The following is a 26,231-nucleotide window of genomic DNA, read 5'->3' on the forward strand; positions in this document are numbered from 1 at the left end:
GCAATTAATATATAACAAAATCAAAGTTTAGATGAGGTTTAAATTCAATCTTTATGGACCTGTGATGATGGCCTAAGCTTGATGCATTCTTGACCCTTGATCATGCTTACATCAATTGGCCCACCTGCATTCCTTACAAATAAGCTTGTCTAAAAGGACTCAACGGGTACCCGGCTCAGGAAAGAATATGAGACAAAAATAAAATAAAGTAATTGAGAAAATCTCTCAAAGATCATTGTAGACGGGACAATTGAAACAAAACAAGGTGATAGCATATATGTAGACCACTTGGATAAGAAGCATCGTACCATTCTATGAATATTTCATAGTATAGTATACACATACATGCAGCATTTGTCACATCACATACATATACCTCAATCTAAACCGTCCAGATTATCTAAACCACTATCAATTGGGTCTATCGCAATAATCACACGCTATTGATCATCCAAATCAGCGTCCATCAAATGAGGTGTAAAAACCAAAAGATTCTACGGTTCGAATTCGAATTCGTAATTATATAGTCAGAATCATCCATCCAATGTGATTTCTTTGGTGTATATACTAATGTAATGGGACCCATGATCTGGATGGTTGTGCCTGAGGCACGTGACTGTCACGTGTGTTAGTGCTTTGGGTGGATGTAGCATATCTTCGGATAATAACGACCATACATTTCGATTTCATCGAGGAAACGGATGTCACTAACGCAAGATAGGTAGGACAAGGAGGGTCGATGATATTAAAGAGGTTCTGACTTTACGAGTGTTATAAAAAGCAAAGGAGAAAGGATATGAACCGATCAACTCGGCCCAACAGCTTCCAAAGAGTCAAAGGAAGGAATTGGGCTTAAGAGCTTTCAAGTTGAGAAAGATGTGTTTTAAGGTAGAGTGCAAGCAATGTGGCAAGTATACGTGGTCTGGCTGTGGCATGCATGTGGCCTCCGTGCATGCCAACATTGAGAAAGGAAAGCATTGCATGTGCCGCTCGTGGCCTGGCGTTGTGACGACGACGACTGAGACGTCGGACAAGGAACAATCGGGATCGTCCAACTCAAGTAATTCTCCCTCTCTCTCTCTCTGTCTATCTATCTATCTACCTACCTGTCTGTCTATTTAACAGTAAGTCTACATGAAAATTACTCAGTCAACTAAACTAGAATAGACTTTGGGTTAATTCACTGAGTCAACTCAACAACTCAGTTGAATTTCGGATCAAAACACTCTTTTTCCCCTATTAATATGTTGGTTAATTAATGAATATATACGTAACATTTAAAGTGAACTTTTCATCTACAGGCTACAACCCTTTGCACGCACCGTAGCTTCCCATGCATGCTACTCTGGCTTGGATTATTGACTTTCAAAATCTAGTTCCCCTCAAAACCTCTAGTTAGCTTTCATGTTATGAGGCTGGTACGTAGAGCTGGGTATCGAGTTGAGTTAGATTGAGATAGAGCTGACCCAACTTGACCCAGTTTTGAAATAGACCTTACCTGAACTCAATCCAACTCGTTACCAAGTCCAGCATGCCTGATCTGATCTGAGTTCAGGTCTGGCCTGAACTAATCTGGACCAAGTCCGGCCGAGTCATAGGTACCGAGTCGGGTTGGGTGCAGTTGGTAACCACAAGCTGAAATCACAACTCAGATCCTAGGTGCACCTGCCGGCATTGCAGCCTTTCCATCAGCTACACAGCATCTCAAATCTGAAACATGAAATATATGGTTTTTCCTTTTATATATGTACAAGTCGGGTTTTGGACCGAGTCGAGTCAGGATTTCGGGTCAAGTTGAGTTATTGGGTGACCCATACTTGACTCAGTTTGAGTTTGGATTGGACAAATTCTACTCAGTTCTCGGTTTGGGTCAAGTCGGGTCTGAACGAGTCGGACGAGTCGAGTCTGCTGAGTCGTCCCATGCCGAGCTCTACTGGTATGCATGGAAAGTATCCATGCTATGCTGTGCATTGTAGGTGAACATTCTTTGTAGTTAAAATATAAACTCAACTTCTTGAGTCAGCTAACGTGGTTGGACTTTGACCCACATTCAAGTCTACTCGAAACTCAGCTGAGTCAACTCACCTAGAGCAGAATTAATGTTGACTCAGACTCACTGAGTCAACTGAAAATTTTAGTCGAATTTCTTATAAAACACTCCTTTGCTTAATTCGTGAAGCATACACATGATATTTAAACAGCACGTTTCACTTACAACTTTTTGCATGGTTGCTTGCCATGCATCCTGGCTGGCCCAGCTCTATACCATCGGCTTTCAAGACCCATTTCCCTTGAAAATTTCTCTCTCCTGTTATGGGCCTGGTATGCATGGAAAGTATCCATGCTACGTGTCATAGGTGAACATTCTCAGTGCCTAGAATATTGGGAATGATCCCATGCAGTCTGACTCTACCACTGTGGGCCCACTGTGATGTGTTCTGGAAATCCAAGCCGTCCATCAGGTGCAGCCTGCAATTTTAAGCCCGACCCAAAAATGGTCCTGATCCAATCTCAGGTAGGCCACAACAGTCGGTTTTCATGTGGAGCCCACCATGTTATTTATACACCGTCCAACTCATTCATTCGGTGCACCTCACATGGATGAAGAGACAACCCAAAACTTAGGCCATTTCAGAATCCAGGTGGGCCACACCACGCAATTTAGTGGTTTATGCGCTGATTTTACAGTGTTCCTAACGGTGTAGCCAACCTGACTTCTGGATCCAACTCATGTTTTCTAGCATCGAAGGCTATGGCGGTTCGTATGAACGGTTTGGATGTCTGGCACACATAACCGTTGGCCACACCCTAAATAAACGAAATGAGTTAGGTCGAGTCACTGAGTCTTTAAACCATGGTCTGTCTCTCTTGCTAACATGACATGTTTGATAATTTGTGGTTGTTGATTTCAGGTACAGTGAAATCTTGATGAAGGAGGCTACTCAATGGCAGTTGGGACATGAATAAAAATAAATAACAAGAAATGAAAGAGAACTTCTCGTTCTCACTCTATTTCTTCTTCATTTCTCCTCTTTTGATGCAATCCTCCAATGAGATACGATGAGAACTCCTTGTTCTCTCTATTTCTCTAATTATCTACTATTAATGTACTTGTATTTTGGACCATCTCATGCTTATGTTATGCCCTATTATAAGTTTGGTGTGTGCACGAGCATGTTTGTGATCAATTGCCTGCATGTAGTAGCAGAACCAACGGTCTGGATCTGCTCAAGCTTATGTTTCCTTTGGCTTCCGAGGGAGGATTCTCTTTGGAAATTACTATGCCACTTAACCGTAGGCGCCCATTAAAAATTGGTCAGGAAGGGCGTTAGCCCAGTGATCCAGACCATTCATCCAGTGGAAATTCATGGTGCAGAGGCCATGATCTAATTATCATCTGAACCCACAGAGATAGAGGGTTAAGAAGAGAAATAATAGAATGGACTTGACTCAACAGAAAGAGACCCTAATAGGGGTAGCAATGGGCCGGGTTTGGGCTGGGCTGGGCTAGCCCCATTTCGTATCAACACTTAAGATCCAAGGCCGTAGCCCAATAAAATGTGGTTAGGCCTGGGCCTTACCTGACCCAACCCTATAAAAAACAAAAATTGATAAATCCCGATTTTACTTGAATCTTCCTTCTCTATCAGTTGATCAATGCACAAGGAAATATACACTTATTAAAATAAATGAAATCAACGGTCTACATTAATGATGCATGAGTTGCCTAATCAAGGATTAGGATGACATATTTCTCAGTTATAAGAAAAAGCCAGATTGAGAAGGGCTGGCCCTCCAGGTCCAACTTCAATGAATTCAGCCCAAGAAAGGGAAGGGCCATGTCTAGCCAAGCCAAGACCACAAGCCACGCAGATATAATATATCCAAGCCCAGTCCATTGTGACCTGATCTTTGAATCTGAAGATTATTGAGGTTTGGTCGAACGACAAACGAGATGTAACTGTCCCATGACCTGGATTGCCGAAACATGGGCCCCACCCGTCAGAACTAAAAACCAAAGTACACTTTGCACATCCACAGAGTCATTTTAGTCGTGTGAGCTTTGCTACCCTCAGTTCATGCACACACCACTAGATGTACCAGCATGGCATATAGCAGCTAGAAGATCCAAGCCATTCACGGGGTTCCACTTACGTAGATGCCTTGGCGAAAGAATCGGACAGGTCCATTAATCAGGTGGGTCACAGCTTACCAAAATGTACTACTGCTTTTAAAATAAAATTATAGTGGACCTTAGGAAGCTTTTAATGGTGGACATTCAGTTAACACTGTTTTCCTGTGGTGTGGTCCACCTGAGAATTGGATCTGCCTCATTTTTGGGCTCATGCTCTAAAATGAGCTGAAAAAGTTGATGGACCACATGCATAAAACAGATACATCATGGTGAGGGCCACATAACTTTGACATCAGCTATCTAGCTGGTGTTGGAATCACTAGCCAACCTGCGTCCGCATACTGGACATTTTTTTTCTAGCCAATGTGTCAGGTGTTTGGGACAGTACAATCCCTGCCAAAGATTGGGTGCATCATAAATATTAAGCAGCTTAAAAACAGATGCACATTCATTTCGATGGTGTGGCCCGCTGATGATTGCAAGGCTCGATTTTCATGCCATTGAAAGGCCTACCTTTTGGATGGCTCAGATGTCATACTCATGAAATGCATTTATTGGGAAAAAGATGCACTTTGGGAGGGTCGGGTCCCGGGGCAGTACCTGATCATTTCTCTCAAGAGTGAGGAAAAGTTGTATATGCCAGGGTGGCCCACCAGACTTCAACCGAGTGACAATCAGGAGCGTTGGTCTCAAGTAAAGGTGAAGAATATCCTCTCATGTGTGAGCCCTTGCGTGTGATCCTCTGATGAGGTCAAAGAAATAAATATTATAAAAGAAAAAGAAAAATAATATGGTACCGTCACCATTATTAAAACATGATTAAGAGATAATGCCAACTTAAGGTCTTGTTTATTTAATGTGATTTTTGTGTTGACCACTTGTATTTCTTTAAGGTATCCTCTATTCTAAGATTAAAAACAAACGATAGTTCTTTTTTTTTTTTCTTTTTTTTTGGGGTTATCTTGTTAGTGCATTCCCAAGTCAGGACACACACTCCATGTTAGCCAACCCGCTCTCGGGATCGATACCAAGACCTCAAGTGTGGAAACGAGGTATCTCCCCGCAGTCTGCCAGTTGAGCTATGGATCTGGGTGTAACAAAAGATAGTGATCGTTAAAAGGTTCTCAAGCCATGTTCTGAGTGTACTATTTTTGAACCCCAATCTCTCTCACATTCTCACATGCGCATGCACCCACGTGTGCCACATGTCCTTGGCATTGAATCCGGAGTGACATTTCAGACCATTGATTTGATGGACCACAAATTGTTGTACGGTACAAAATGTTGGTTAGCTAAAGAAAACTTGTTCAGGATACACAGCTAAAATGAGGATGTTGAGATGAATGAGTAGCAAGATTAAAAGACTTAAAATTTTAAAATAAATACTTTCAAGAAAATTTAAGAGTAGCACTAATAAATGATAAGGTAAAAGAAAATAAGCTTAAAAGCCTGTTTGTATGGTAATTATGAGAGAATGAGCTTGTCTAAAAGGACTCAAAGAGTACCTGGCTCAGGAAAGAATATAAGACAAAAATAAAATAAAATAATTGAGAAAATCTCTCAAAGATCATTGTATACGGGACAATTGAAACAATACAAGGTGACAGCAAATATTTGGACCACTTGAATAAGAAGCATCGTACCATTCTATGAATATTTCTTAGTATAATATACAACATACATACAGCATTTGTCACATCACATACATATACCTCAATCTAAACCGTCCAGATTATCTAAACCACTATCAATTGGGTCTATCACAATAATCACACCCTATTGATGATCCAAATCAGCGTCTATCAAATGAGGCGTAAAAACCAAAAGATTCTACGGTTCAAATTAAAATTCATAATTATAGTCAGAATCATCCATCCAATGTGATTTCTTTGGAGTATACACTGATGTAATGAGGCCCATGATCTAGATGGTTGTGCCTGAGGCACGTGACTGGAACGTGTGTTAGTCCTTTGGGTGGATGTGGTATATCTTCCGATAATCACGACCATACATTTCGATTTCATCGCGGAAACGGATATCACTAACCCAAGATAGGTAGGACAAGGAGGCTCGATGATACCAAAGAGGTTGTGAGTTTGTGATTGTTATAAAAAGCAAAAGGAGAAAGGAAATGAGCCAATCAACTCGGCCCAACAGCTTCCAAAGAGACGAAGGAAGGAATTGGGCTTAAGAGCTTTAAGTTGAGAAAGATGTGTTTTAAGGTAGATTGCAAGCAATGTGGTAAGTATACATAAAGCTGGGCAGAATCCAACTTGATTTGGCGAATCTGACCCGATCCGAACGGAATCGAAGGTCTAGATTGGTGCAGATTGAGTTCGGATCGTGGTCAATCCGGACCGATTCAATTCGAAATTCGATCCGAATGGATCCGATCGAAACCAATCCGACCCGATCTAGTCAGGTCTTATATATAAGTTTTTTACATATATTTTTTTACTTTCTACTACCCATCTCTCTACCCGTCCCAAACCAAACGAACCCTAACCCCTCTTTCTCTACCTGAAGGAGGCACCGCACCCACCCATCTCTCCTCCTTTCTCCCTCTTTCTCTCCCGATTTCCCTCCTCTCCTTCTTTCTCTCCTCCTTTCTCTCCTTCTTTCTCTCTCGGTTTCCTACATCTCCTCCTTTCTCTCCCTCTCTCCCTAGACTCAACTCAATCCGACTTGATTCGGTTTTCCAAACCGAGTCGAACTCGGTTCGGGTCAGGCTAGCAAGGATTCGGGTCGGATCGAGTCAGCCCTGCTGGACTCGGTCCCGGATCGGATCGAGTTCGAGTTAGGTTCTTGAAAAATCGAATTGAGTCGAGTTGGACCTAATTCGGTCCGACTCAACTCGATGCCCACCTCTAAGTATACATGGTCTGGTTGTGGAATGCATGTGGCCTTCGTGCATGCTAACATTGAGAAAGGAAAGCATTACATGTGCCACTCATGGCCCGACGTTGTGACGACGACCGAGACGTCGAACAAGGAACAATCGGGATCGTCCAACTCAAGTAATTATCTCTCTCTCTCTCTCTCTCTCTCTCTCTCTCTCTCTCTCTCTCTCTCTCTCTAACAGTAAGTCTACGTGAAAATTAACCCAGTCAACTAAACTAGAATAGACTTTGGGTTGACTCACTGAGTCAACTCAACAACTTGGTTGAATTTTGAATCAAAATACTCTTTTTTCTCCATTCATATGTTGGTTAAATGAATATATACATAATATTTAAAGTGAACTTTTCATCTATAGGCTACAACCCTTTGCACGTACAGTAACTTCCCATGCATGCTACTCTGGCTTGGATTATTGTCTTTTAAAATCTAGTTCCCCTCAAAATCTCTAATTAGCTTTTATGTTGTGAGGCTGGTATGTAGAGCTGAGCATCGAGTCTAGTCGGACCGAGATAGGGTTGAGCTGACTCGACCCAGTTTTGAAATAGACCTTACCCGAACTGGACCCGACTTGGTACTGAGTGTAGCATGCCTGACTCGATCCGAGTTCGGGTCTAGGATAGACTAATCCGGACCGAGTCCGAAATAGTCACAAGTACCGAGTCAGGTTGAGTCGACACCGAGTCAGGTTGAGTCGACACCGAGTCGGGTTGAGTGTAACGAGTATCCACGGGCTGAAATCACAACTCAGAACCTAGGTGCACTTGTCAAAATTGCAACCTCTCCATCAGCCACAAGGCATCTTAAATCTGAAATGTCAAATATGGGGTTTTTTTTATACATGTATGAGTCTCAGATTGAGTCGAGTCAGTACCGAGTTAGATTTCGGGTCAAGTTAAGTCGAGTTACTAGGTGACTCGAACTCGACTCGATTTGAGTTCAGATTGGATGAAGTCTACTCGGTTCGAATCGACTCATCCATTCGGTTCAGGTCGAGTTGGGTCTGAACAATTTAGACATGTCAAGTCTACTGAGTCGAGTCGTCCATGCTATGCATTGTAGGTGAACATTCTTTGTAGTTAAAATATAGACTCGACTTCTTGAGTCAGTTAACGTGGTTGGACTTTGACACACATTCAAGTCTTCTCAAAACTCGGCTAAGTCAACTCAACTAGAGCATATTTAATGTTGACTCAAACTCACTGAGTCAACTGAAAATTTTAGTCAAATTTCTTATAAAACGCTCCTTTGCTTCATTTATATGTTAATTCGTGAATCATACACGTGATATTTAAACAGCACGTTTCATCTACAACTTTTTGCATGGTTGCTTGCCATGCATCCTAGCTGGCCCAGCTTTAGTTTAAGTGTTGTAATGTATAAAACGCTCTTGTTTGTCAAATTTCGATGAGACAAAATAACTTATGAAGTGGTTCACACAAAGTGATGAAAAGTTTCTTCAAGTGAATCCAGATGGAAAGTTTACCTTCAAGATCAAACCATGAAGTTGGATAGTGCAAGCATAAGCACAAGTCATGAAGATGGATAGTTCAAGTAGAAGATCATGTTCCATCTTCAAGTGCACTTCAAGTAGAAGATCAACTGGGCGCTATTGAAGATTCAAGCATTACACTTCAATGTCTAGTTTTCTCAGGTATAATTGACCCTAGAAAGACCGTAGGCTCATGTGTTTTCAAATGTTAAACTTATACGGGTTTTTATACTTTGGTTAGGCTTTAATTCGACTAGTCTAAGCCTTAGTTCGATTAGTCTAAGCTATGGTTTGACTAATCTAAGAATATCTTCGAACAGTCCAAGATTCAAACTTAAAAACGGATATTTCTGTTGGTTTCTCGACTAGTTGAAGAGACACCTTCCATGAGTCAAAGGGTGCTAGACTCGAAGTCTAGCAACCAATTTATGGCACCCTCGACCAGTCGAAGAACGGTTTTATCGGATCGCATCCAAAATTTAAAATTTGGTTGGATCTTATACGAGTCGAAGGAAACCTTAAACGAGTCGAAGCAACAACTTTTCGGTCTATAAATAGAGACCTCTCAATCCGAAATTACTCAACTAAGCTAAGAAAACGCTTCATTTAGAATGAGTGAAGTCTCCACTATTATCAAGCTATTGCATGGTATTTTATATTTTGTTTATATAGCTTTTATTTTGCAATTCCTTGATCTATTTTTATGAATCATATATTTTAAAGAGAGTACTTACTCCACTTTTAAAATATAAGGAATTTAAACAAGTAGCCTAAGGTTTGAATTAATTTAAAATCAATTTACAACCTAAAACCCTTGATTGTGTTACTGGACATTGAACATTCTACATCAAGCGAAGCGGTTCTACGGGCTACATCAAGAACGTCTTCAAGAAGAAGATAAATATTATTCTATATTTCTTTTGGTTTATTTGAGATATCCAGGAAATTTCTTGTATTGGTTTTGACTGAAATTGCCAGAAAATCTTAGCATGGGGTTTTAATCGTGATAGTCATTCAAAAATCACAACTGTATAGGTTTTAAGGTGAATCTTTGAAAACCTTGTTTATTAGTGAACGCCAATATCACGTAAGTTGTGATTATTGGGAGTGGAGTAGGTGTGGCAGTTTGAGAACAGTTGGTGTACACACCGAACCACTATAACTCCTGGTGTTTGTGGTGAATGATTTATGTGATGTATATGTGGTGAATGGTTGTAATTTATTTATGCATACATGGTGAATGCTTGTAATAGATAGCTCATTTTTTCCTTGTTTTAGTTTGTGATCTTGATCTTTATTAAGTTCATGAAATCATATTGTCATACATAAAACTTTAGTTTTTGGTGTAAGGTTATCCTATGAACTAAGTTTAAATCAATTTCTCAATACTATTACAATTGAAATCTGTGAATTGTTCTAAATTATTTATTATTTCAGTACTTTAAGTTTTTATTTGGCATAGTCTTATTCACCCCCTTCCGTCCCCTAGGACTGTTAGCTTGTCTCTTTCATTTAAAACACCAGCTTTCAAGATCCATTTCCCTTTGAAAATTCTCTATCTCTTGTTATGGGCCTAGTATGCATGGAAAGTATCCATGCTATGTGTCATAGGTGAACTTTCTCAGTGCCTAGAATATTGAGAATGATCCGACCTACCTCTGTGGGCCCACTGTGATGTGTTCTTGAAATCCAAGCCGTCCATCAGGTGCAGCCTGCAATTTTAAGCCTGGCCCAAAAATGGCCCCGATCCAATCTCAGGTAGGCCACACCATAGTCAGCTTTCATGTGGAGCCCACCATGTTATTTATACACCTTCCAACTCATTCATTCGGTGCACCTCACATCGATGAAGAGACAACCCAAAACTTAGGTCATTTCAGAATTCAGGTGGGCCACATCACGCGATTTGGTGGTTTATGCGCGGATTTTACAGTGTTCCTAACGGTGTAGCCAACCTGACTTCTGGATCCAACTCATTTTTCGAGCATCCCAAGGCTATGGCAGCTGGTATGAACGGTTTGGATGTCTAACACACGTAACCGTTGGCCACACCCTAAGCAGACGAAATGAGTCGGGTCGAGTCACTGAGTCTTTATACCATGGTCGGTATCTCTTGCTAACATGACATGTTTGATAATTTGTGGTTGTTGATTTCAGGTAAAGTGAAATCTTGATGAAGGAGGCTACTCAATGGTAGGTGGAACATGAATAAAAATAAATAAAAAGAAATGAAAGAGAACTCCTTCTTCATTTCTCCTCTTTTAATGCAATCCTCCAATGAGATATGATGAGAACTCCTTGTTCTCTCTATTTCCCTAATTCTTTACTATTAATGTACTTGTATTTTGGATCATCTCCATCTTATGCTTATGCTATGCCCTGTTATAAGTTTGGTGTGTGCACGAGCATGTTTATGATCGATTGCCTGCATGTAGTAACAGAACCAACAGTCTGGATCTGCTCAAGCTTATGTTTCCTATGGTTTCCGAGGGAGGATTCTCTTTGGAAATTACTAGCCACTTAACCGTAGGCCCCCATTAAAAATTGGTCAGGAAGGGCATTAGCCTGGTGATCCAGACCATTCATCCAGTGGAAACTCATGGTGGGGAGGCCATGATCTAATTATCATCTGAACCCACAGAGATAGAGGGTTAAGAAGAGAAATAAAAGAATGGACTTGAATCGACAGAAAAGAGTCCTAATGGGGATAGCAATGGGCCGGGCTTGGGCTGGGCTGGGCTAGCCCCATTTCGCACCAACACTTTAGATCCAAGCCCGTAGCCCAACCCGATACAAAACAAAAATTGATAAATCCCTATTTTACTTGAATCTTCCTAATCTATCAGTTGATCAATGCACAAGGAAATATACACTTAAAATAAATGAAATAAACGGTCTACATTAATAATGCATGGTTTTCCTAATCAAGGATTAGGATGACATATTTCTCAGTTATAAGAAAAAAGCCAGGTTGAGACGGCTGGCCGTCCAGGTCCAATTTCAATGAATTCAGCCCAAGAGAAGCCCAAAAACTGATGGGCCATGTCTAGCCAAACCCAGACCACAAGCCACGCACATATAATATATCCAAGCCCAGTCCATTGTGACCCTGATCTTTGAATCTGGAGATTATTGTGGCTTGGTCGATCCACAAACGAGATGTAACTGTCCCATGACCTGGATTGCCGAAACATGGGCCCCACCTGTCAGAACTAAAAACCAAAGTACACTTTGCACATCCACAGAGTCACTTTAGTCGTGTGAGCTTTGCTACCCTCAGTTCATGCACACACCACCAGATGTGCCAGCATGGCATATAGCAGCTAGAAGATCCAAGCCATTCACGGGGTTCCACTTACGTAGATGCCTTGGCGAAAGAATCGGACAGGTCCATTAATCAGGTGGGTCACAGCTTACCAAAATGTACTACTGCTTTTAAAATAAAATTAAAATTAAAAAAAGAATTTGGCTGAAGTTTCTAGGCCATCTACTCGTTTATAACATCATGGCCCACCTGATGAGTGGACCATCCTGATTTCCCTTATAAACACATGTTGGCTTAGCAAACCTCCATTATTCTGGTTACTAGTCCAACCCGAATTTCTGTACGTAGGCATTAGTGGGAGCTCACTTATGAAGATGGATGGCAATTAATATTACAGTGGTCCCCATGACGGTCTCCATCCCCACCGTACCCTGTGACATGGCCCACTTGAGTTTGGATCGGCCTGAGTTTTGGGCTATGATCCTGACATGTGCTGGCTCAAATGGTGGATGAAGTGACGTCCACCCACCCATCGTGGGCTCAATGGAGCTCTTTGCTGTACAGCAGGAAATTACAGACCTGGACCACGTCCTTTCTAGAACTGGGGACATGCTGAGCTGTACCATGGGTTATGCAGTAACACGCAACAAGATGGACTGGGCTGCACTTTAACCCCAACGTCCAAGCGAACCAGTCCTAGGTGAGTAGGACAAACTCATTGAGGCTATCGAACCTGAGTACAGGACTACTAGTTTCTGAAATCGCTCTACTAGTAGATGGGCCAGGTGTTTAGCGCTCCGCTAATAAATGGCCCATTCAAATCAGCTCATTTCAAACCCAGAACTTTGACCTTTCTCACCCCTAATCCCAAGGACATAAATTTGGAGCAATATATAGTCAACCTATCCCAAGTTCAAGAGAAAAGTCTGGCATGGATTGAGAAGGTGGCATGGTGGATCTATGATGGAAACGGAGAGAAAAAAATCAATGCATCTTCCTCTACCTTAAACCTTGAATCCATGAAGAACCTTGCATCCACGAGTAGAAAATTATATAAAATGGAATAGATTTTTCTTACAAAGCAATTGATATGGCTCATACAGCCTTCACCCTTCAATTTGTAACTTTTCAAAAATAAATAAACTTTTTTAAAATAATAAGCTTATTTAATTAAGAAAAGTACTTCTAAACATATTCAAACTCTTTTCCATGATTCAAACAAGAGTTTAAGTATGTGAGGACTTATTAAACTCTAAAACAGTCTAAAATTAGCAAAACAAAATTTTAATTTACTAAAAGATAGTATATTCTAATTTTATATATTAAATTAACTTTTAAAATAATTTTATTTTGAAAAACCATCTCGGGTCAGTTGCCACCGCAGAAAACAGTGGAGAGAGTGGCGCCCACCATTAAAAATTTCCAAGGGCCACAAAAGTCTTCGATCTAGCTGATATTTCTGTTTTCCCTTATTTCCTGTTTGTCTTATCTTAAGAACACATAGGATCTTAGATAAACATCATAATTGACCTTAGGAAGGTTTCAACGTTGGTTGGGCGTCACTCTTTCCACTGTTTTCTGTGGTGAGGTTCATTCCAAATTTGGATCGGACTCATTATTTGTCTCATACCCTAAAATGATCTCTCCAAATGGATGGATGGTGTGGATAAGACACATATATCATGGTGGGTGGTGAGGTTCATTCCAAATTTGGATCGGACTCATTATTTGTCTCATACCCTAAAATGATCTCTCCAAATGGATGGATGGTGTGGATAAGACACATATATCATGGTGGTCCCACATAACTTGGTGACGTCACTTAGAGCGAGTCTCACCTGTCAGTATCTCATCTGCTTCCTCGAGACTGGGTGTTGTAGTTACACCTATGCATGCCTCATTAAAATAGCTTGCCTTTGTAAAGTTATAGCTTATGATTTGACATGGATGTTGTTCTTGTTAGACTCAGCTGCAAGCTCTTTTAAAGCTCTTTTAATGATTGTGAATTACCATGAATATGCTTGTCATTCAGTGACTTTAATAACATTATTAATCATCGCTCTTAACTCCAGCATTGAATAAAGGAATTTGGAATAAAAGATAATGGAATCCATGCTCATCAATGTATGATTCTCCAAACCATCATCTATAAAATAATTGCTGCCCCATCTATTAAATAGAAGCCATTGACTAGGAAATAATTGTTTCTCCATCTATTAATAAAAGCCATTGACTTAAAGGAAAGATTTACTCCCATATCAACTGCCTAGATGGTGAATGGTGAAAGGAGGGATCAGAGCTTTGGGTTACATCTAGAAAGAATGTGGATGGGAAGGAGAGAGGGTGTGGGCTACATGCGTGCAAGGATATCAGATAAGTGAAACTTTTGATTCATGGCCCATCTGAACTGGGTTTCATCATTTGGGCGATTTAATTCAATTTACACATATGCCATATGTACTGTATCAGAGCGCATGCATAAATGTGAGCACACTCTTCAAGAGTATTAAACGGTTTTCTCTCCTAATGAAGTGATCAGGTACTGTTCCCCGACCATGATCTTACCCCCACTGCGTGGACGCGATTTGGCTGGTGACCCCAACACCATCCAACTAGTGGGTGTCAAAGCTCTTTGGGCCACACCATGATGTATGTGTTCTATCCATGCCATCCAACCAGTTTGCCAGCTAATTTTAGGGCGTGATCCTAAAACTGAGGCAGATACAAAACTCAGGGGCACTAGACTACAGGAAACTTTGAAGGCCTATCGTTGAAAACATTTTCGGGCCATGGAAGTTTTGGATATGAAGCTGATATTTGTGTTTCCTTTCATCTAAATTTGTGTGACCTTATCAACAGATTGGATGGAAAATAAACATTACAGTGGGCCCTAGGAAGCTTTTAATGGTGGACGTTCAGTCAACACTGTTTTCCTATAGCGTGGTCCACCTGAGAATTGGATCTGCCTCATTTTTGGGCTCATGCTCTAAAATGAGCTGAAAAAATTGATGGACCACATGGATAAAACAGATACATCATGATGGAGCCCACAGAACTTTGACATCAGCTAACTGGCTGGTGTTGGGGTAACTAGCCAAACTGCGTCCGCATACTGGACATTTTTTTCTAGCCAACGTGTCAGGTGTTTGGGACAGTTCAATCCCTGCCAATGATTGGCTGCATCATAAATATTAAGCAGCTTAAAAACAGATATGCACATTCATTTGAATGGTGTGGCCTGCTGATGATTGGAAAGGCTTACCTTTTGGATGGCTCAGATTTCCTACTCATGAAATGCATTGATCGGGAAAAAGGTGCACTTTGGTAGGCTTGGGTCTCGGGGCAGTACCTGATCATTTCTCTCAAGAGTGAGGAAAAGCTGTATATGCCAGGGTGGCCCACCAGACTTCAACCGAGTGACAATCAGGAGCGTTGGTCTCAAGTAATGGTGAAGAATATCCTCTCATGTGTGAGCCCTTGTGTGTGATCCTCTGATGACGTCAAAGAAACAAATATTAGAAAAGAAAAAGAAAAATAATATGGTACCGTCACCATTATTAAAACATGATTAAAAGATAATGCCAACTTAAAGTCTTGTTTATTTAATATGATTTTTATATTGACCACTTGTATTTCTTTATGGTATCCTCTGTTCTAAGGTTAAAAACAAAAGATAGTTCTTGTTAAAAGGTTCTCAAGCCATGTTCCGAGTGTATTTTTGAACCCCAATCTCTCTCACATTCTCACATGCGCATGCACCCACGTGTGCCACATGTCCTTGGCATTGAATCCGGAGTGACATTTCAGACCATTGATATGATGGACCACACAATGTTGGATGGTACAAAATGTTGGTTAGCTAAAGAAAACTTGTTCACAGGATTTGCATACGCAGTTAGAATGAGGATGTTGAGATGAATGAGTAATAAGACTAAAAGATTTAAAAGTTTAAAATAGGTACTTCTAAGAAAATTCAAAAGTAGCACTAATAAATGATAAAATAAAAGAAAATAAACTTAAAAGCCTGTTTGTATAGTAATTATGATGGTATTATAACATAAAAATATTCTCATTACAATTTTACAATGCTTATATAGACACATAAATTAGTTGTTGTATAAATCTTCTATTGAAACACAAAAATTAATGTATGTTAATTTGATATTTCAATGATATGAAAGTATTAATATCTTTGTAATTTTACGATATTTATACCACCATATGAATTCTTAGTCAAAGCAGTTGTTGTTTGGAAGATAAATATTGTAATTTATAATTAGTATACTTTTATAATTCACTATAGTGACAATCTACTATCCAAACAAGCTACAGTTGATTTGGCAATGCTCAAAGGAGACTGAAAATTATTTTTAAAAAATATATATATATAAAATAAAAAATAAAAAAAAATAAACACGCAGCATCCAGTTAAGAGTGAGTTGGTTCAAATGGAAGGCTATTAAAAGGCACAAGAAAGGCCTACAAGGACATGTGGCTAGTAATAAAACAAGACTTGACACCTATAATTCAAAGGAGGATATTTGGGATAAAGATTAGTTTATGATGATGATGTGATCGACCACAATAGACGGCTGTATTTCATGGATATGCTTTAAAATAATTTGTTATACGACTCATGATGAAATGGAAACAATAAGACCTTCAGAAATTTTTTAGTTGATTACCACCTTATTAGTACGTTTTGAAGTATAGTTTAATTCGGTCAGTTGTAGAAGTAGCAGACTATCAAAGTACGTGGACCAATGTCTGTAATACACTCTTAAATCTTTCTATTTTTGGTCCATGGGAGACCTTTATTGGTCATTCTAAATTAGGAGCTGGTCGTGTATGGAACCCTGATGCACCCAATCCATACAAACTGGGCCATGATTCAATCATTGAAACCGTTGACACGATTGGATTCAATGTGGATGAGGTGATGGCTCAAAAACATCCCCGATTGGAATATCCTAGTCCTTCAGTCAATACCGTACAGATAAACCGTTCTGACCAGATCAATGAACCATGGGTCCATTTCTAAAGAGTGGGCATGCTAGGACATTGTACACCTGATGTATGCAGAACCTATGGTTCTTCATCAATGATAAACAGGACTTTCTTCCTGAGGTGTACCTGGCTTCCAGAGTCCCTGACGCATGGATACAACTCATAGGATCTTTCTCACATGATTTGAGAGCTGTCAACGAGTCGGGCTGGCCTACTCGGACTGAGCTTTGATTGAAATATTGGGCCAGTGGGCCATGTCTGGCTTGGGCTCGGGCCATGCACTTTCCAAGTGGAATTTTAACAACACCTATTTTACGCAGCATACAAAAACACCCAAGTATGTGGGGCCCACCATGTTTAATATTTAAAATCCCATCTGTCAATAGGTTCTATCCTAGATTCTAGGCTCAGGAAGGTAAAATCAGCGGTCCACAACTCATGTGGGCCACAATAAATATGGAACAATGGAGATGAGGTGCAAACCGTATATAGGTTTGTGTGGCCACTATGGCGTGTATCTTTTTTAAAACGTGTTGGAGACGTTTCCAATCCCTCGTCTTGTGGTCAAGGTTTGTGTACTCACAGACCCTGAGATTCTTGCAAGGGCGAGCATGAAGACAGGGACCATGTCTTCATCATGTTATTTTTATTTCCTTCATTTGTACTGTTTCCTAGCTGTATCAATGTGAAATTGCTATCACTTTCTTTTTCTTTTTTTTATAATTTAAGGGTTAATATAATACAACTTAATCTTCGAGACAATTGATCCGTTTAAACCAACCGTTGATGGACCATGCTCCTAATATCGACCGCAATACATCACTGATCTAGATTACTTACCATGGGTCCACTTGCCAGAACTAAAGATTGTACACATGGCATACATTAACTCAAATTAAACTGACTAAACTGTGGAACTTACAGTTGCTCAGTCATAAGCACAAAATCAGATTGGTTGAGCAATCCTAACCTCTGATCCGTGGATGAATGTTTGTAGAAATATGACCGTTGGATATTTTGCCTTTTTAACAGTCCAATAAATGCTACCAATACAATACTCAGATAATCAATTTTGTTTTTTTGTTTATTATACACCTAAACTAAGAACCATAATTTGAATAGATTAATTTGAGTTACTTGCATTCCACGTGTACAAGTTCTAAATGCTCGTGTATCATCCCTCACACTCTTCAGAGTATCAAAGCTTTTCATGAGAAGGTGAATAGGGTGATTTCCATATCTTTCTCTGCCTTTTGTCTAATTTCAAGAATTGAGTGATTTCCGGCAGTCGTTCCACTGGGGTACACGTTGGTGGCCCACCGTTATCATGTGGATCTGCTTCCACTAGGGTACACGTTCAGAGATCTAGGCGCTCTATGATGTATGTGTTTCATCCGTCCATCCATTGAAGCAGATCCAAATCTAAACTAGATAACACCATCGGGAAAAATGGTGATAGAGCGCCCACCATTGAAAATTTCTTGGGGAATACTAAAGTTTTGGATCAAGCTGATATTTGTTTAACTTTCATCCATGTTTGTGTTAACTAATCAATAGGTTAGATGGAAAATTAGCATTACAGCGGACCCTAGTAAGTTACTAATGGTGGACATTCAATCTTTGTTTTCTATGATGTGGTTCATCTGATATTTGGATCTGCCTCAATTTTGGTATCAAGCGCTGAAAATGAGCTGGAAAATGGACGGATGGGATGGATAAAACATACATCATGGTGGGACCCGTAGACCTTTTCCAGTAGCACAAAGTACCACATTGGTGCTGCGTGCTACGAGGGAGAGACTCATACTTAAACTTGTGTCCTACTGTCGGTCTCAGTGTCCGCAGCCTCCAATAATAGCCATTTCAAGTCACGACAGCGGATTAGCTACTGAACAGTTGCGAGTGTGGCCACTGAAGTGACGTCACTACATTCTGTGGGCCCAATCATGAAGTATGTGTTTTATCCACACCGTCCATACATTTGGAGAGATCATTTTATGGCATCATGCACAGATTGAGGTAGATCTAAATCTCAAGGGGACACCACTACATAAAAACGTGGGGATTGAACGCTTACCATTAAAAACTTCTTTGGGCCATAGAAGTTTTCGATCAAGCTGGTATTTGTGTTTTCGCTTATTCCATGTCTGTGTTAACTTATAAACAGGTTGGATCTCAAATAAACATCATGGTGGGCCCTAGGAAGTTTTTAATGGTGGGTGTCACTGTCCCCACTTTTTTCTGTAGTGGGGTCCACTTGAGACTTTGGATCTGCCTCATTCTTTGGATCATTCCTTAAAATGATCTCTCGAAATGTATGGACGGTGCGGATACAATACATACTTCATGATGGGGCCCACATAACGTGGTGACGTCACTTCAGTATCCAGACTCGCTTCTGTCAAGTTCAGTAGCGAATCTGCGTTTATCAAGCCATGCTTTTCGTGAGCTTCGTCTCAGCTTCTCACCGGAGATTTGATACGCTGGCAGCGTAACATGTCTAGATACACGGCTCCCTCAGACATTCTAACACTGCATAAATTGACTCAAAATGAACCGTTTAAATTATGGATCCCACGATAACTAATTCATGATCCCAAAATCAGACGGGTTGAACACTCATATCTTTTGATTCCTGGACACTTATTTTTTAAAAACAGGACCGTTTAATATATATATATTTTTCATTTCAACTGTCCAATAAATATTCTTCGAGCAATTAGGATACATCGAAACTGAGACCCATAATCTGGCCAACTCAATTTGAATTAATTGTATGCAACTAGAAAATTTCTGAGTGCGTGTGCATCATCTATTAGACTCTGCCAGAGTAACAAAGTTTTCCTCCTCCGTCTTGTAGTTAGCTCCCTCTCAGGACCAATTCCAGTCACAGCCCTCTCCCAAAGTCTATAAAGAAATCATTACCCCTCGAAACCCGAAGTCTTAAAAAACATATACTAATACAGAACTAAGGTGGGCTGGTTTGATCACTACTCCAACATCACCATTTTCAAAGAAAACAAATCTCTTAAAAGGGATATCCTACCAACCCTCCGTCAGCTTCCTTCTCTATTGTCGTTTGTCCTGATTTTATGTGGGCCATCTCTTTCTCTAATCATACATTTCATGCCCCCACAAACCGACGGTTTGAACTTTGAACCGTCGAGTTCTGTTTGAGCTCCACATGGAATGGAATCCATGATTTTGACGGCCTAGATTGACATTTCTGTATTGAACGTGAACGATGAGCGGACACGATTTAGCTAATTCTGTTATCAACGCGGTTTGTGCCTGAAAATTGTGGAACTTCTACGTGAATCCAGAACGCCCAAATTATGGATGAGTGTAACCATGCAAATGTGGCCCACTTGATGAATAGCTCAGATCTCGCTCACTTGTGCCAGGCTGGGATGTCTCACTAGCCCAGACGCGTCGACGCGGTGCTGGAAAAGCTGTGTGGGCCCCACCATGTTGCATGTTTTCATCCACTCCATCCATCCATTTTTCGAGATCATTTTAAGGCATCAATGCGAAAATGATTCAGATCCAAATCTAGGCGCACAACACAATAGGAAAAAAAAAAAGGTGATTGAAACGTCCACCGTTAAAAACTTCCCAGGGCCCACCGTCATGTTTATTTGCCATCCAAACTGTTTATTAGGTCAAAAAAATAAGGATGAAGTGGAAAAAACAAATATCATCTTGATCCAGAGCTTTTTTACCCTCAAGAAGTTTTTAATGGTGGCCGGTCAATCACCACTATTTCCTGTAGTGTGATCCACCTGAGATTTGGATCTAAATTATTTTTGGGATCATGCCATAAAATGAGCTGAAAAAATAGATGGACGGCGTAGATAAAGCATATACATCATGGTGGGACCCACGGAACTTTTACAGTACGGACTTTGGTACTGGACGGGTCACTATCGACTCCGAGTCCGTCCAGGGCTATTCCTGCCTTCGGTAATACGACTTCGAATACCCTCTGTCCCTCTCCTGTATCTCAAATTACGAAAATGCCTCCCCTCCGTGCTCTCTTCTTAAATGCAGGTACGAAGGAGTAGTTGCGTGTCATTGATCAGGGGCAGGGATGCCCGCGAAAACCTCATGACATTCGAGCCCAGTGAAGAGGGTACAGGTCTTGTAGTCCGCGGACCACTAAAGTAAATTCGTAGCCCACTGGTTAGGCCAAGCATATGGATAATGGAACCGTTCAAGAGACAGGTCCCACCATCAATGGAACATGTCAAAACATAACCTGATTAAGGGCTGCCCTTCCGTAACTCTGCACTAAGTACCTCAGCACCGAGAACCACGTGGGTGGAACTTTCAAGAAATCCACACCGTCCATCAGGTACATTGCCTCTGTTTAGAAATCATAGATCTTGACAATCTCAATGTCAGGACACATCCAAGTAAGAATTCACCAGTGATGTTTGTGTGCAATCTAATCCATTCATTTGATATGGCTTAACACTACCAAAAAATCACAGTATGCCAATACTTAGGTGGGCCATATCATGTAAATTGAGAGTTTTAATCATATTTTTATGGGTGGATCAGCGGAGTTTTGAATCATTCTGATTTTGGAATCAAGGCCAGACAAGGGGTCACGTAACTGATGGACGGTTGGATTTCATGCATGTTAAATCATGGGTGCCCAGGCCAAGTAGGCAAGTGTTTTACAACTAATAAACTTACTCATTCGATTTAAACATAGAAAATCATAGAATGATGACAAGCGTACATTCAAGTTCATCACAATTCATGGCCCATCCATGGTGGGGCCTACCTTCTCAGGTGGGTCATACACATTTTAGTAGCCCGCGGACTAACGGACTTCTGCCCAAAAGAGAAACCCAAGAATTTTATTATCGAAGGAAATGAAAACGAGAAAGGCAAGAAAACCAGTTGGCAAGCAGATGGATGCGCCCAGAAAGAAATTAAAAAACACGACTGCTTTCCCATTGCATTGACTGCTGGAGTGAGATTCTCATTTTAATTAAAAAAGCAAAACAAATCCCTTGCTTTTTGTTATTTGTTCAAATGCTATTTGTCTGATCTGCCGTTGGAATCCCTCTTTAAAAACAAATCGTTCGCACATTTCTTGCTCCCCTTTTCCTTATTTTCCATTGCTGTATTCCCCAAACCTTCTCAATAATCTCTTCCATGTCTTAGAACCCTTCTACCAGATCTAAAGAAATCCCAGAGCTAGGGCTTGGAGAGAAGAAATGGACTGTGGATTTTGATCAAAACAAGCGGGGTAAGATCTGTTCTTTTCCGAACGTAATGGCCACGGAGAAGCTCGGCTCTAAAGGCCAGGCATGGTGAGTCTCTCTCTCTCTCTCTCTCTCTCTCTCTCTCTCTCTCTCTCTCTCTCTCTCTCTCTCTCTCTCATGTGGAAACGAACATTTTCAAACCACATTTTTCAGGTTCTGTACCACAGGACTACCAAGCGACATTGTAATCGAAGTAGATGAAATGACATTTCATCTCCATAAGGTAATCCAAATGCAATTCTCCCTATTTCTCTTCCTTTCTCATTTGCTGGATCTGGAATTCCTAATTCCTTGGATTTCTTGGATTCTCCTTTCTCAGTTTCCATTGATGGCGAAGAGTCAGAAGCTCCATGAGCTTATGACAGAGCAAGAATCGAATCCTGAGAGAAAGAAAATCTCAGCTGAAGGAATTGAAGAAGAAGGAGAAGAAGAAATCTGCTGCATTTCTTTATCGGAATTCCCCGGCGGCTCTGAAGCCTTTGAGGCCGCAGCGAAGTTCTGCTACGGCGTCAAGATCGAACTGACTCCGTCGAACGTAGCTCCGCTCCGATGCGCCGGTGAATACCTCGAGATGACGGAGGAATTCTCCGAGGACAATCTCATCTCAAAGACGGAGCGGTTCCTCACGCAATCAGTTTTCCGGAACCTCAGAGATTGCATCGAGACATTGAAATCCTGCGACAATCTGATGCCGCTGGCTGAAGCACTGAGCATCCCACAGCGGTGCATCGAGTCGATTGCAACAAGGGCCTCTTCGTCCGATCTGCCGTCGTCGGCGCTGTTCGGCTGGCCGGTGAACGATGAGGCCAGGGGCGACCAGAAACTCACGAGCCAGATCCTGTGGAATGGGATAGACACTGGAATCCGACCTAAGAACCTGGTCCGTTCGTCTGCAAGCGATTCCTGGTTCGAAGATCTGACGGGCCTGAGCTTGCCGCTCTACAAGCAGCTGATTTCAGCGATGAAAGCTCGAGATCTTAGCTCGGATGTCATCGAAGGAGCTTTGGTTTCTTACGCGAAGAGATTGATTCCCGGTCTCTCGAGGTCGAGTAGGAAGCAGTCATCTGGCTCCATGGCGTCGGAATTCGAACAGAGAGAGCTCTTGGAGACTGTAATTATGAATCTGCCATTGAAGAGGAGAACAGCGACGGGGAGCGCGGCACCGACGACTACGAGATTTCTGTTTGGACTGTTGAGGACTGCGAATATACTGAGAGCTTCGGAGGATTGCCGGGCCACGTTGGAGAGGAGAATTGGGCAGCAGCTGGAGCAGGCGACGTTGGACGATCTCCTTCTGCCGAGCTATTCGTACCTGATTGAGACACTCTACGATGTCGATTGCGTGGAGAGGATCTTGATGCATTTTCTTGAAGGTTTGGATGAAAGATCAACGGTCGGGATCAGCAATCGGCACGGCGACCATGAAGAGAGCGGCAGATCACCGCCACCGATAAATCCAGTGATGTTGGTGGGCAAGCTGATCGACGGCTACCTGTCGGAGATCGCTTCCGATGCGAATCTGAAGCCGGAGAAGTTCTACGATCTTGCGTTCGCGCTTCCTGATCATGCGAGGCTCTTCGACGATGGGCTCTATCGGGCCATTGACGTTTATCTCAAGGTATGAGCTTTGATCAGACGCATCTGACCGTTAAAAAGAAAAATAATTTATTTCATCGGCTATGATCTGGGATGGGCGGAATTGTTGTACGGAGCGGATGCAGTAGCTTAGTTCAGCATTTTGGTTAGACGCGTCTGATAAAAAGACAACAAAAGGAAGCCATTTCGTTGGCTATTTACGTGGACTCGTACATAAGTAACTTCATCTGTTTCGGAAGCGTCCTTTCAGCGAATCTGCTCACAGCCAATGAAATATTTCAAATTGGCCGGACGCGTCTGTTCCATCATTCTGGTTGGATGAGAAAAACTCTGATACTCTGGCAGAGTGTGATGATGATACGCAGGCACTTGGAAATTGGATGCTTGGAATACAAGTAATTCCAAATAAACCGTCAACATTTTGGATACCAGTTTAGGTAAAACATAAACAAATAATTAGGCTTGGTTGATTATATGACCATTAGATTGATGGACATTAATTTCACGGTCCTAAATGAAAAAACATCTTATGGTCTTATTTCAGTAACCATGCGTCTACGACACAGTGAAGTTCCACAATTTTGTCGGTCTACATGGTGCCTGCGTATCAAGCTTTTCGCAGCCAGAGTATCAAATAACTCCCATGCTGGTTTCACTGAAAGTTTTTTTCGAGTTCCTAAAATACCCCACAAAAGTCCGCGGACTGATCGGGTCTATGCTGGCAATTCGGTAATTTTCGTGCAGGCACATCCGTGGATTTCGCAGGAAGACAGGGAGAAGCTCTGCGGGGTGATGGACTGCCAGAAGCTCACGTTAGAGGCGTGCACTCATGCAGCCCAGAACGAGCGCCTGCCCCTGCGCGCTGTGGTGCAGGTCCTCTTCTTCGAGCAGCTTCAGCTCCGTCACGCCATCGCCGGCTCCATCCTCGCCACCGATGCCGCAGGGCCGCCGCTGCCCCTCGACTCGGCTCGTTCGTCCGGCGTGGGGGCCGGCGCTGTGGCGCTGCCGGGAGACGGCGGGGATACATGGCAGGCGGCGATTCGGGAGAACCAGGTCCTGCGGCTGGACATGGACAGCATGCGGTCGCGCGTGCAGGAGCTGGAGCGCGAGTGCACAACGATGAGGAAGGCGATAGAGAAGATAGACAAGGGAGTTGTGGGCGGAGGAAATGCCGGAGGGTGGAGCTCGTTCACGAAGAAATTCGGGTGTAAGTTCAAGACCCAGGTCTGTGATTCGCATGAAAGAGCAGTTGTGGAAGCTAGAAAAGTAAGACAGCAGCAGCTGCAGGAACGGCAGCAAAGCTTGTAGCTCTATCTTTCATCTCTGCTCTGGTCTTCTTTTTTTTTCCTTGTCTCTTCTTTCTTTGAGGTGAGTGGTTTTGATTCATCTAGGAGGTTTGAATTGGTTCTTGTGTTGCTTGTTTGATGATTTTTGTATAGGATTGGGAAGGTTAGTAGAAATGAACGTAATTCAATACGTGCTAACGCGGAACGTGTGTACTCGATCAGGGCTTCTCATCTGGTTGGAAATGTTGCTCAGATCTTCGGTCACAAAAATCAAGTAGGTAGGCCACATCTTAGGTGTGAATGGCCTTTTTTTTGTTTTTTTTTTTTTTTTACGCAGCTTCGGTGTTGTGGATCCGTTACAGTGGGACCCACCGTGTTGTATGTGTTTTATATCCACGCCGTCCATCCGTTTTGCCTGCTCATTTTAGGGCATGAACCCAAAATGAAGTAGATCCAAATCTCAAGTGGACCATACGATAGGAAAGAGTGGTGACTGAACGCCCACCGTTAAAAACATCCTACGGCACCGTATTGTTTATTTGCATCACAACTTATTGATAAGGTTAGACCAGACCGAGCTAGAAGAAGGGAAAACACAAATATCAGCTAGATTCAAAACTTTTTTGTGGCCCCTGAGAAGTTTTTAATAGTGGGCGATGAATCACCACTCGTCGTGTGGTCCAATTGAGATTTAATAAGCTGGCAAAACAGATGGACGGCATGGATATAAAACGAATACATCACGGTGGTCCCCACAATTACGAAACCACCGAAGCCGTGTCCTTGATTTTTAGGCCAGAAGATCTAAACAGTGTACCACAACTCATGAAAAGATTTGCTTCCATGCGTGTGTTCCTTATTGGCACGTGTACATGAATGCGAATGGGCAGGCCCCACGCGTGTGTAATTAGCAAAACTCAGGTCACTGGTTACTACTTGCTACAATTTTTGCTTGCAACAATCGCGAGTTGTGGCAGCTCATCCACAGTGGTAGCCAGGGAATTGCGCCGATAAGTCAATCCTAGCCGTTCAATTATGGGCCATCGTGTACTCTGTTTGAAAGGAAGTAGTCAGCCGTTCGAACTTACATAGTGGGTCGGCCGCTGTGCAATGGACGAGTTGCTGAGAAACCGTTGGAATCCTTTGTTTTAAATTGGAATTCTTTGTTCATGCTTCCCGCGTTTTACGTTCTTTGTTGAAGACTTGGAGTACGTGAACTTTCAAACACGGCCCCATCTTTCCCGCCACTCATTTGGGTGGGAAATCCAAGCCG

General features: G+C 41.8%; 1 protein-coding gene across 1 annotated transcript; it reads left to right on the top strand.

Annotated features, from left to right (window-relative positions):
- The first annotated feature begins 21,688 nt into the window (after positions 1-21,688).
- Positions 21,689-25,173, top strand: LOC131229169 (BTB/POZ domain-containing protein At5g66560). Its single transcript, XM_058225059.1, has 4 exons — positions 21,689-22,124; positions 22,230-22,299; positions 22,396-23,694; positions 24,417-25,173. The coding sequence occupies exons 1-4, from the start codon at positions 22,087-22,089 to the stop codon at positions 24,978-24,980; spliced, it is 1,971 nt and encodes a 656-aa protein (XP_058081042.1). The 5' UTR covers positions 21,689-22,086; the 3' UTR covers positions 24,981-25,173.
- Positions 25,174-26,231: the final 1,058 nt, after the last annotated feature.

The sequence above is a fragment of the Magnolia sinica genome, chromosome 16 (genome assembly GCF_029962835.1).
Source record: "Magnolia sinica isolate HGM2019 chromosome 16, MsV1, whole genome shotgun sequence".
Classification (NCBI taxonomy): Eukaryota; Viridiplantae; Streptophyta; class Magnoliopsida; order Magnoliales; family Magnoliaceae; genus Magnolia; species Magnolia sinica.

What these genes read in the sequence shown, in the direction of transcription:
- LOC131229169 (XM_058225059.1), top strand. Translation starts at nt 22,087, where the DNA reads ATGGCCACGGAGAAGCTCGGCTCTAAAGGCCAGGCATG. An exon ending in TGACATTTCATCTCCATAAG is followed by an intron (nt 22,300 to 22,395) that starts GTAATCCAAATG and finishes CTCCTTTCTCAG; the next exon opens with TTTCCATTGATGGCGAAGAG. An exon ending in CCATTGACGTTTATCTCAAG is followed by an intron (nt 23,695 to 24,416) that starts GTATGAGCTTTG and finishes ATTTTCGTGCAG; the next exon opens with GCACATCCGTGGATTTCGCA.